The sequence below is a fragment of the Erigeron canadensis genome, chromosome 4 (assembly GCF_010389155.1).
Source record: "Erigeron canadensis isolate Cc75 chromosome 4, C_canadensis_v1, whole genome shotgun sequence".
Lineage (NCBI taxonomy): Eukaryota > Viridiplantae > Streptophyta > Magnoliopsida > Asterales > Asteraceae > Erigeron > Erigeron canadensis.
The window spans coordinates 28,117,292-28,131,240 of NC_057764.1; the positions used below are offsets into that span (position 1 = coordinate 28,117,292).

Here is a 13,949-nt window from a genome sequence, read left to right on the forward strand (position 1 = left end):
GCAGATGAATTGAGATCCTTTAAAGTTGAAAGTAACTTTATAGGTAAAGTTAAGTTTAAATCTTAACCCTTAATCTTAATCCAAGAGTCAAGATTATCAACTTCACCTATAAAGTTACTTTCAACTTTAGAAAATCTTTATCTTATGTGAATCTAGCATTTTTGGTTTCTCTAAAATATCAATCCACTATGAAAAAATGTTATATGTTGTTAACATTAATTTTCACACATATACTATCAACTATATATATACTCCCACAAATTTCAAGGTTTGTAAGAAAAGCATCATTGAACTATCTACTATATATACTTTGCTCCATATGTGAGATTTGTTTTGTTTGTGACCCCAAAACGTTGAAAGTTATATTATTAATCATAACTAATTTAAATCATATATCTACCAAATGAAGTTTATACTTTATTTGAATGATATATATGTCGACATAAAGTTATCAAACAACTACTCGTATTTACTTAACAGTTATATACAACATTTTTTTTATATAAAATCTAAAACGAATACAAAACAAACATGTACAGTACCAGGCGACAAAACATTGGCTCTTTTCACCTCATTTTATTTTTATATATATATATATATCTGGTAAAGTTGAGAGTGCAATGAAGGACACGTTCTTGTATATCACCCATAAAAATAAAAATATCAACAACCAAATTATTTGTGGAGTATTCTATTTGTTATCATAAAGAAACTTCTTTTAAAAAATAACCATCAAATATCTTTCAGTGAAACAAGCAGGATCAGTCAGTAAAGCTAGCTAAAACGAACTAAAGAATATGGAGAGTGAAACAGTGAGAAGGAGATTTGAGATGATCAGTTGTCACTTGTCTTCAGCAGCAGCAGATAATATATCACCACTTGCAACTCATATCTTCCCTCTAGTAACTCTCTACTAACTATTCATTGTATATATATATATACTACTATGCATATCTGCCTTTCATGGATTTTATATATTTATGTATATAGTAGTACTATGAGTAGTAAAACCTATCAAGATTATTAAAATGGTAGTTAAGCTATGAGTAGTAAAAAAAGAAAAAGTAAAGTAACTCCCAAGAAGGTAGAAAAAGACCTCCAGCCTTGCTGGGCATAAGGATCGAACCCTTGACTTCTGCCTCCAAAGGCAAGGGCAGTTGTTTACTAATTAAGATGAATACTAATTAAGATGTATGTTGCTATTATTTGTGTTGGGATAATATGAAGTGGTGTTGTTTTTCTTTTAATGTAGCGATGAATTCGAGAACTTGATTGTAAGATAGTAATGAATTCATGTTTGTAATGGATAAATGGATTAGGTTTCCCCTGTTTAGGTTACGCGAGGAAGGCAAGTGTTTGCTTTAGATGTATCCCCAGTTAGGTTCGAACCTGAGACCTTTTTAAGAGAACACTAGGACACTTGATCACTTAGTCACCATGGTGATGGTTGATAAATTCGTGTTTGTATATATATTAACCACCGGAAAATTTAGAAGTTATGTCTAATTTGGAAATTTTGGAAAACATGGGTTTAACACCCTTTACTTATGTGCGCAATTCGTGCATACCTCCTAGCCCATATCTTTCAGTGAAACTGTGGATTAGATTACCCACTTCCTGATCCTTCTTATGCTGAATATCTTATATTATATACTCAGAACTGCAGTGGTGGTGGTTTATCCTCTATCAAGAAGAGATGTGACAATAGTATGCATTTTGCCAGACAAGATTTGAGGTCCCAAGGTAGTTTCATGAGACAGGCTTCAACACAACAGGTTGTTAATTTGTCCTGCTTTATTACCCCTACGCTTTTGTTGAAAATCGACATCTAGAAATGAAATCCATATCAATTTCTAACTAGAAAGATCAAGAGATTTGATCTGGTTATTCATATCGTAAACTTTATTTGTCAGGATTGTGACCAGTCAAGTGTGCCTTTCAAATCCACCGGTTCTGGTAAACAGGAGTCTTCTGAACTTATGTCACCCTTGTTTTCTCAACCAGCCAGCGTTAACTCCAATTTTCCAAAAATTCGAAATGTTCACTATGCCGTTGATGAGTGCAAGTTACCTACTGCACTTCCACCTAAGTATTCCAGAACAACTGTAGACAAAGATGCGCCAATGAAGTTCATCCCCAAGAACTGCACATATGCTACTAAACATCGCGGTATAAACGTGTCAGATGACTTGAAAGCTTTGACACATCAGTATTTCAGTGGTTTACTTAGCGCCCTTTTTAATGTTTATACTGACCCTTTTTATGATACAGGGATGGAGAAAAAGCTAACCCCGAGGATGGATGTTGCAGAATCCGCAGGAAAGTATATTCTACTGATAGAGCTGCCAGGATTTAGTATCAATGACATAAGAGTTGAAGTTGATAATACCACGTAAGATGATATCTATAAATCATGTCACTATATAAGCATTTAGTAGAGGTGTAACATTTGACCCGTTTGTGTATAAGTGAGTTGATTTGGGTAGTGTTTATCTCAATGGGTAAAATCAGAAAATTTAAAGGGCACTGACCAAATTGCCAAAACCTCAAATGGATTATACGGGTCAAATAAGTAGAAAACACCTGACATGTTTTGACCTTCAATTAAGTAGTCTACTGATGCAACCTTCTAAATCTCTTTGTCAACCAAACCTGACATATTTTGACCCATGCTAAAAAATGGCCGAATATGTTTTCACCCAGCACCTAACCTGCTTGACCCACCCGTCTGGCCTCCTCTAGCCCATATAATTGCTATGGCAGGAATATACCACAACCGAATATGGTCGTTGCTACAACTTTACTCCTATGTATGTATTACATCTCATAAATATCTAATCATCGGTGGCAAATTTGTTAATAGTTTGACTGTTGGAACAACCAAGGGGAGGACTACAGCCAGCTCATTAGGTGATCAAACGAGCTCTTCATATTACAAAAGGGAGATTCGAGAAGGACCCTTTGAGATCAGTTGGCCCCTACCCTTTAACGTGAACCCAGATTCTGTTTCAGCTGAATTCTTGTAAGTCAACACCTTCAGTTCATCATGTGTGTCGGTATTTGTTTGTCTTTCTTCTACTCGTATTGTTGGTTATTTCATTTTATACTCAAAGTAGAGGTCAAGTTCAAACCATTTAAAATATGCTCGAGCAGGTTTATGTTTTATTTCTAACAAGTAAAACAAAATATCTATAATATAATTTTTCTAAAACAACAACCTAGAAGGAAATGGGGTCTAATACCCTAATGAGTTGAGAGTTACCCTCCAACTAATCATTTGATTATATTAGATATGCAATATTACACCATCCCCAAAGGGACGGTTTCACCCTGGGATTGTTAGGCAATTTTAAATGCAATGATTTTTTCGGTACAACCCTTCACCAATAGGGAATGCGAGAAATGTGTAAAAAGGGTGAAATTGACAACTTTTTGTTAGTTAGCTTTCTGGGGCAAGACTATCTACTGTATATCTTTATACTTGATTTTGATAGAATGTTACTTATGCAGGGATGGACTTTTACGCATTACCATTACTAAACTTCGAGTCCCAGCCTGGTGATGCCCCTTCATGGGTAATTTATTTATAGATATATACACACTTGTATATTGTAGTATAAATCTGAAGTTATATCTTGTGTTATTCACATGTATAGCGACCGTGTACAAATCACATAAATATGTTAATTTTCAGAATCTGCATCAACCGGTGCAGAGTCCATATTTTTAGAATCCGTGGTGCGGTGTGGTGTTGTTCTTATGCTACGGACTTGACTGCAGTCGCAATATACTAATAATATGATATGGCCTATGGAATAACATGTTAGAAAGTCAAAATGGGTCAGGCCCACCAGAAAACATTGCAAAACTAACTTTAATGTTCCAACAGTTTTTTAATAATGCAAATCGAGACGTTCTATGCAAGAGTATAGTTCAGATGACATTTGACAAAATTAAATGCAGAAAGAAATAAAAGAACAGTTGACATTGAAAACATAATACCACTTGTCGATGTTTTATTAACGTTACTCATTCCAGGGCGTCGACGCCCTCTATTTACACCACCATAACCAAAGATACTCATCTTCGGTACAACATCTCTAGGACTGCTTATAGCCTTATACAAGTAACAGTTCTTGTTGTTGCAACGATGTGAAAGAGATTAAAATCAGACACTTAAAGTACTTAATATTAAGTTTTTTCATAGACAGAGATCATAAATTAATATAGAAATATTGTAGATTTTTAAAACAAATCACCATAAAGTGACATATCAACTTTTTGGGTCCTACGGTATCAACAACTTCTTGTGATTTAGAGGTTCATATTCGTTGTAGACTTGTAGTCATAGTTATCATGTAATTAAAGTACATATATTATTTTTTTACTAAATTGAAAACATTTTCGGGAAAGAACTTTCATTGTACACTTTAATATGTTGATCTTCTCAACAAGAAGCATTCAATGGGGCTTAGGAGGTGGTCAATGAAACTAATGAAATGGCAAAAATAGTTCACTTACGAACTAATTCCATACTACCGATTGTGTAAAAGCTTAATTAGAATGACCTCTTAAACGTCTCTAAGATCAAATGATACTCAATTCATGTTCATGTTATCTGCTTTAAAATGCTCTATAACCTTGATCGGAATATTTAGGTTTCAAATTTCTTCTTTCAATGCGGTTTAAGGTGTGATATGGCTTAGTTATCATCTATTGCTCTAAACGAATGAAAGATCCGATACGATCAACCACAAGCTCTTTGTCTTTTTAGATAATTCAAGAATTACATTTTTACTTAAAAATTGTTTAGAACAATAAAAACAAGACACATGCAAAAATTAACTGAGAAGATAAATATATAGAGTGATGCAACTCCACACACACTATAGTTTTCAACAGTCAAACTTACGATTTGGTTTTTGGTTATGTCTACATATTACCTTACGATTAATTTGGTTTTCAGCTATGTTTCATGTATTACTTTTTAGGCAGATTTGATATCAAAGTTTATAACTTTAACTTAAGCAAACCAAATTGAAGGATTGTAGTAGACGATATCGTGGTTGCCAAAGAGTCAATCTGTTTTATTATATTTTAATTTAACAAAAAGCATTTATAGAGCACTTAATAGTTAAGGTCCATATGTGAAGCCTTGAATAATATGTGAAGCCTATAGCACAAAACATAATCAAGCTTCGATTGAGATCTAAGTATATAACCAACAAATTAAATTTTATAAAGAAACTAGGAATATTTTTGACATATTAAAAGTAGGTCTGTTCAACCCACTATCCAACTCAGGGGCGGATGTAGCTTTAAAGTACCGGGGGTAATGCCCCCTATATTCTCAAATTTATTATGAAAAAAAGTGTTTTTTTATATCAGATAAACATGAGCTTTGGATAGTTTATTGTTACATGCCCCATTCTAGATTTTGAAATGTCCTATGTTTTGACTTTTGAGCCTAATTTGATAACTCTTTACACTGTAAAAACATTTTAATATAACACTTTAAGGAGTCATGTGATATTCTGATGCATGTACCACGTTTGCTTAGCTATTAACATCTTTTTGAAAAGTTAAAAACTACTAAAATGATCTAAAATTGCTAGTATTTCAAAAACTAAATCATATGGTCTCATGAATTAAGTTTGGGTTCACCAAAAGTTGTTTTTGTTATGATGTTTTACTCAAATATGTAATATCGTATTATCGTTATTAGTTTTTTGCGTAATACGTCAAATCTGTAATTAACGGAATTTTTTTGGCCCCCGATAAGTTCGTTTTCTGGATCCGCCTCTAATCCAACCCCCTTGGTACATGTCCCCTTATAATAGAATATCCTGGATCCGTTACTGACTTGCACAGCCACCTGTCGCAACCCATTGACACCAACGTCATCACTATCACATCGCAAGCATGCGTCTAGTTATATATCAATCATCTACTCAATATATGGAATGTTTTAGTTGATATTTTTATGGTGGATGAACCTGTTTGAGGTGCGTAGTAAGGAATGTTCATGTGTTATTATCATCTAGTCTAGGTTCTATATTTCAATTCACCACATAGAACCATCAACTAACTATGGGACAATATATAGGTAGGGTTGGATCCGACGTGGCATGCAGAAAGCGCGTACGGTCCATTTCTTTTTTGTAGCCATTCCAATTATACTTGAAAAACGTGTCTGCCTTTTCTTTGACTAGTTCAATTACATTCTATTCTAATTCGATAATATTTAATAAAACTATGCAGTTATACAATGCATTAACATTTTTAGACCACCCACATCCCCAACCTTTTCAGGAGGTGAATCACTTAAATCTTTTTTAAAAAAATGAAAAAGTCATTTAAAATAGCAACCTAGGTGGTGGCATGACTTAAAAAGTCACCTTACTTTTTGCTACTTGTCACTCTACGATTAGTTAAGATTTATTTATAAACCTTGTTGGTTTTTCTTTTATATCTTTCATTTTATAGTACTTTATAACAATATAAAAACATGGTATTTTCTATTTTTTCTTTACGAATATTTTGACATAAACTTTGTTAAAAACAGAGGAATCTTGAAAATATATATATTTTCGGATACGAAACCTTATATTAAAGTATAACTTTATGACACTTGTTATTGTTACATTGGTTCAAAATATTCTTGGATAAAAAATCTTATTTTAAAAAAAGTTTGATGTTATCTAGTTTGTTTTTTTTTAAAAAGAGTCAATTTTAGTCTATAAATAGTGTATAGACATAATTTATATTTATATCACCATCTCACTTCTAATCTATAAATTCTTAAATCCATATTTTATACCATAAATCATATTAATTTAGTTAAAAAATAATATAAGTTGAGTTGTGAATGTGGGTAAAAGGTTGAGTTAGATTGAGTTGTTTAGGTGAAACTGTAGAAGAGAGAGAAGTTAATTTTTTAATTAAAGGTTGGGTTGATGTAAGTTGGGAGTGTGGATGGTCTAATGACTTATTAATGTCAACGACATCATAGTGTGAAGTGTGAACACATGTACTTCAATCTACCCATAAATTAAAAAAAGGACTGAGATATTCTTGAAACGATATGTGGCGTAATCCTTAATCAATACGTGTCATTTTAATTTATTTACTAGATTTTAGACCCGTGTCCGACACTGGACACGGAGTTTACGATATTATTAATATTAGATCTTCATACATTTGATTCATAAAACTTATAATTTTGAAGATATACGGTTTATAAGTGTTATACTTTGCAAGTTGTAGTACAATAACCACATGTTCATCACTGTCATTATTAGTTGATATATATTGATGAGATTGTTTGTCGTAGTCATTTCACAAGGCACATGCTACAATAATTTATTTATTATATAATTTTTTAAACCAAATGTACTCATAATGTGATATTATTATGAAGGATTATTAAAAATTAAAATATAAACATACTTGTGATCTTGTACTTGACATTCAAGTATATGTGTTTGATCATGATACAACCCATAACATGAATATGTTTATTTTCAATCACTGTCCTATGATAATTAGATAATAATTAGGATTGTTTTCATATTGTTTGATAACAATTAGGACTTTTGATTTGAGTGACAATTATAACTTTAAAAAATTAAATATAAATACTTGTAACATCCCAAACTTTTTATTTAACGATTGACTTGAGTCGTTAAGTCAACGTAACGTGTCCGTTACGTCCATGTTAAATTTAGAGCTTATATGTAGTTATTGTGTTATGCGTGTGAGACTTGAATGTCTTATTGATTGACGTAGTAATGTGTTCAAGATGTAGTTATATGCCTTTAGAGGTGTTCAAAGTGTTTATTGAGTTGTATATAGTTCATATAGGTGTTTAGGGCTAATAATGTGACGTTTGGAAGCTTAGGGACGAGTTTTGACATAGGGTGAAAGTCAAAAATGGGATTAGGGTCAAAGAGCAGGTCTTTAGCTTCTAATATCCTTTTCTCTTTGAGCCCTAACCATTCCCCATTGCCATAATCAATTCCTTGTTCGATTTCATCTTTGTTTGGTTGATTCGAGAATATTTTGATCAAGTTTTTGAATTCTCTTTGTAATCTCCAGGTATCCCAGGTATAGTAACATTGATTTTATATTATTTCAATCATATAATCAGATCCATAACTGATTTAGGTCATTAGATGATCAATTGATGTCTTAAACGTTGATTCATTGACCTAAAACGTTTTATTATGTGATGCAAATCAAGTAAGGATTAATCAATGATTTCATTGCATCATTATCGTCTTAAAATGGTGAATTTTGAGGTACAAAAGTCGTTCATGAGGTTTGGGGTCGTTTGGGGTATGTTTGGTTAAGTTTTGGAGGTTAAACAATGAGTTTTGTGCAGAACCGGGACTAGCTGCGGCGCAGCCACTAAGCTGCGGCGCAACTAGAAAACAGTGACCTTTAGTTGCGACGCAACTTGGTAGTTGCGACGCAATAGCGACAGAATTTTCAAATGGCCATAACTTTTGAACTGTAACTCCGTTTTTGACAAATAAGATATCCACGGAATCGTGAGAGAGTCTACTTTCTAATGGAAATGTTTTTGAAAGATGATTGTAATGTCAAGTTTCCGGAAAGGTTAATTTAGTGAGTGTATCCCGAGTTTCGTCGAGTTATGTAAGCTTTAAAGTATTAATCGAATGTCCGATGCATCAAGCATTGTCATGAGTCATGTTTATAGGTATTTAGACATGAGTCATGACCATAAGTGAGTGGGTATTTATTAGCTCATTATGTCGTTTAATGATTATAGGTAGTCGGAATACTTGCAAAGCTCGGTAACTTACGTTATCATTTCTTGTGCACTCCATTGAGGTAAGATACACTACTTTGACATAATGAGGGTTCAACAAAAGATGGTTTTCATATAATAACATCCCAAATGGTATCTTGTTTGCTTATGGGTATTCGGGATTATACGGGAGGTAATATGGGCTATGTAGATGCATATAAAAGCCTGAAATGCTACCCCAATGATACGTATTGCTATGAGATGTTATGTATGCTTAATAGATGATATGATATGAAATGATGTACGATCTAAGATGATAAATGTTATGCAATGTTGTAATGATATACGATATGCATTGATATGTGACGATGTACGTGATGTAACAATGTATGCGATGTGATGATATGAAATGAAACGCTATGAAATGTGATGTATGATGATGATATGTGAAATGTGCATGATTACATGGCTTGTCCATCTAGTTCACTAGACTTATTAAGTTGCCATGACACGTGCACGTTTAAGAGCCCAAACGTAATGATGTATATGTGATGATTGTTTAGGTTGTGTAAACACCTAAACTATATGTGATGTGACATTGAGCTCGTAAATTTGATGTGAAAGTGTTAAGCTTAACCCGTACTTGCCCTATCCCGGTTAAGTGCGTTGATGTGGTTGCTTGGGTGGCTCCTTGCAACATGGTACAACGTGAAGAGTAATACGGGAGGTCTTACCAGCCCCATTGTCATTGAACATACGGATTACTCCTGGATTGGCTTGCCATTCCTTAACGACATTGATGCACTACTGAATGGTGGTTCATCTAGTCGGGTGCAACTTATGTCACACTTAACGAGATGCATATGTTATATGAGACGTGTGACTTTTGTCACGATTATAAAGATGTTCAAATGTGATATGTGATGATGCAAAAGATGACTAGGCACATTTAGGATGACCCATCCTAATATAAATGATGTTGATGATATGATATGTAAGTGTGATGATATGTTTGAGGATTTGTGCCTTAACGACTTAATATGACTTTTATATAATGTTTTAAATGGACAAATGTTTCATAACTTATGTGTTATCTTACTTAGCTAATTCGTTAGCTAACACTTGCTCTTTTAAAATGTGTTGTGCCCTCAGGTCCAACAATAGTGAGCAGGTAGATGTGAAAAGATGTGAGGCATGGGTAGATGATCTTGAAGCTGGTTATAGTTTACCCATAGTGGCTGCTCGCTCTAGACATTTGCTTTATGTTTAGATAATAATGACTTGTATTGATAATGTGTTCGGTTGTTTAATGTTGGGCAACCGATGGATTTCCATTTAGACTTATTTTGATGATATGGCTAGTAACACCATTTAATGAATAAACCAAACAGATTTTGCTGGTTTGGACTTTTAAAGTTTAATTTCGCTTCTTTTAACGCCGTTAGGCAAAAGTTTTTGGAAATCCTTATTTTTAAACGATGGGTGTTACAATACTTTTTGTAACATTTTTAAAAAAATTAAGAAAAACCCTATCAAGTTGATGGCTAAAAATAAATATAAATTAAGTATTTAAGGTTAAAAAGTGTAAATTATTTATGGAAAACAAAAAAGTGTAAATTAATGAGACTTTTTCTACAAATTAATATATTTGGATAATGATTGTTAGGATTTTTAATTTATAGTTTATCTAAATGATGACATAAGCGAGAGTCAATTTGATAAAATCGAACGATTTGATTGGTTAATAAGTTATTAGTTCAACTGTATTATAGTATATACTAGATTTTAAACCCATGTCCAACACTGGACACAGGGTTTACGATATTATCAATATTAGATATTCATACATTTAATTCATAAAAGCTTATAATTTTGAACGTATACACTTCGAAGTGTTATACTTTGCAAGTTGTAGTACAATAATCACATGTTCGTCACTGTTATTATTAGCTGAGACATATTGATGGAATTGTTTGTCGTAATCATTCCACAAGGCACATACTCATAATTTGATATTATTATTAAACATAATTAGGAATTAAAATATAAACATATTTGTGATCCTGTATTTGACATTCAAATATATGTATTTGATCATGATGCGGTGTTATAACATGAATAGGTTTACTTTCACTCACATGTCCTATGATAATTAGATAACGATTAGGATTGTTTTCATACTCTTTGATAACAATTAGGATTATTGATTTGAGTGACAATTGAAACTTTAAAAAATTAAATATATACTTTGTAACGTTTTTAAAAAATCTCCTCGAGTTGATGCTAAAAATAAATATAAATTAAGTATTGAGGGCTAACAAGTGTAAATTATTGATGGAAAACAAAAAAGTGTAGATTAATGAGATTTTTTATACAAATTAATATAAATACTAATATAATAATATATTTGGATAATGATTATCAGAGTTTTTAATTTATAGCTAATCTAAATGATGACATAAGCGATAGTCAATTTGATGAAATTGAGCGATTTGATTGGTTAATAAGTAATTAGTTCAACTGTCTTATAGTATATATTAAGATTAAGATTAAGATTAAGATTCTATTAAATTAACTATTTTAATTGTAGATAAATTCAATTTTTTTATTAGATTTAGAATTAAACTCTAACTCTTAATTTATAAACACAAACCACATTATAATCTTATTTGATTAATCGTTTTCTCAATAATAAAATTGTCTTGAGTTCATGATCTGAAATCACAAACTAAAACAGATTTGAGATATTTTTGAAACGACACGTGACGTAATCCTTGATTGATACGTGTCCTTTTAATTTATTTATTCTAATAAATTAGCTATTTTAATTGTATATAAATTCAATTTTCTTATTGGACTTATAATTAAACTCTAACTCTTAGCTTATAAACACAAAACACATTTTAATCTTATTTGATTAATCGTTTTCTCATTAATAAAATTGTCTTGAGTTTATGATCCGAAATCACAAGGCTATTTTTCGTCATCCTCTATGCTTACAAGTTTCGATTTTGATATGATTTTAAAAATTTAAGGTAAATCCAAAACTTTAACTAAACAATAAACATATATTATATTTATCATTACTAAATATTATAACTTAGTTTCGATCATCCGTTTACTTTAAATACAATTTCTTTCATATTCACAAATCATGTATGAGACATATTCAAATTTCTTTATGACACAATATATATATAACTACGGTAAATCATGTATAAGCCATATTCGAATTTCTTTATAAGATTATATCTATACCTATACATGACAATGGATTGCAACGGCTATTAACCGGGTGGAGCCATATTTATGTTCATGTCATGTCCGTTTAAGCTTACTGAGTTAATAACTTTATCTATGTTCATATCTATTGGATAAAATGAATAAATAAATATGTATATCAAAAAAATGAAACTCCTTGCCAGCAAAATACCCAAATTACACCAAGATTTATGTTCAATACGTTAAAGCCTAAGTCTTTCATCTATATTTATCCATTTGGTGATGAAACACATAAATAGATACGGATATCAAATAATGAAACACTTTATTAGCGATATACAAATTATTTATTTATTTATTATGTTTTACATGTGAATGACTTTATTTACATGAGATTATTAAAATTCTTTAAAGTAAAACGAAAAACTATCAAGTTATGAATCGTTTATGAAAAAACGAACATTTTTGTTTTTTCATCTTGAAAATCAACTAGCTCAAGATTATATAGTATATATTTTTTATATGAATTAGTATCCTGAAATGTAATAAACTTTGGATAAATATCTATAGTGTGAAATAACTAAAGTTGTGTTCATTGTACATAATTATCTTTAAATTATGTGTATTATATGTAAGAAAATGTATCCGACCAATTAATAACTAATAAGTGACAACTATATATGGTTGGTTAGTTGCCACGTATGCCTTCTTAAATACAATACACTTAATTTAAAGATGATTACATACAATAAACACAATTTTAATTATTTTACACTATAGACATTCATACTGATTTTATTATCATTTAGTTCATCTATATTTTTTAAAGATTATTTATATTTGAATCGAGCAGTTTGTCTTTTAAAAATATTATTACATTGAAATTTACAAGATTTTATGTATTACTTATACTTAATCTTATAATTGATAATATGTAAGCCCGTGTATTTATTACGGGTCAAAATTTAACAAAGTGAGTATTATTATTGGTTTGCTATATTGATTGTCTAAAAATAATGTACTATGTTAGTCTTTGTTGAAATTTTCTTCTTAAAAGGCTTTTTTATTCTACTTGCTTTTCCTAATATTCATAATCTTTTTAACAAAGAAAAAAAAAAGTTTTAGTCATAATATTAAAAGATATTAAAAAAACTTTTAGTTCAAATACTTAATACAAACGGATATGAAAGTGAAGGTTGTATGATGGCCAAGCAAGTGTCCAATTACTTCAGACAAAAATGAAATTATGATTTTGGACTATAGATGGAAGCAGGTGATATGTTAATCTATGTTAATAGGTAAATTAACACCCTAAATGATGATCATATGCTCTAAAAGGATACTGTTTCAAAAAAATGAATATTACATACAAAATATATGATGGATGATACCCTGTTGACACGATGATACTCTAGTGGTTCGTCAATGATACTCTAGTGATGATCATCTCACTACCCGTGTTGAGCTTTAGTTGTCGACATGATCAAATGTATATTCCCTTATAATACAAATTAGGTATAGGTATTCTATTTTTGAAATCTCTTAAAATATTTATAACATATATCTTTTATTTACTAAATTATCTTCATTAACTCTTTAAATAATATGAATTCTTTTACATGCTTTGTCGTTACCATATATAACTCGTGTTGTGCGTATAACTAAAAGTGAGTAACATGAGTTCATAAACAAGGGATGATGTAAAAAAGAACATTAACCTAATTTTTTGGTAAGGTCACATTTATAAGTGGGAATGTGTGATACTTAACACGCACACAAATGATCAACATGCGATAGTAATACTAGTAACCACCTCAACAATATTGACTCAATATTCTTGAAAAGTAAAAAAAATTATGGTTTGAGCAAATATTACTTTTCTATAAACCCAAAGTTATGCAAGTAATGTGGCTTTTCAACAACCTTTATTAGAAAAAAGTTATATACGGACAGC

General features: G+C 31.1%; 1 protein-coding gene across 1 annotated transcript; it reads left to right on the top strand.

Annotated features, from left to right (window-relative positions):
• Positions 1–641: 641 nt before the first annotated feature.
• On the top strand, positions 642–3,732 carry LOC122595779 (small heat shock protein C4). Its single transcript, XM_043768218.1, has 6 exons — positions 642–902; positions 1,659–1,775; positions 1,914–2,169; positions 2,272–2,392; positions 2,864–3,022; positions 3,511–3,732. Exons 1-6 carry the CDS (start codon positions 798–800, stop codon positions 3,560–3,562), a joined length of 810 nt encoding a protein of 269 aa, XP_043624153.1. The 5' UTR covers positions 642–797; the 3' UTR covers positions 3,563–3,732.
• Positions 3,733–13,949: the final 10,217 nt, after the last annotated feature.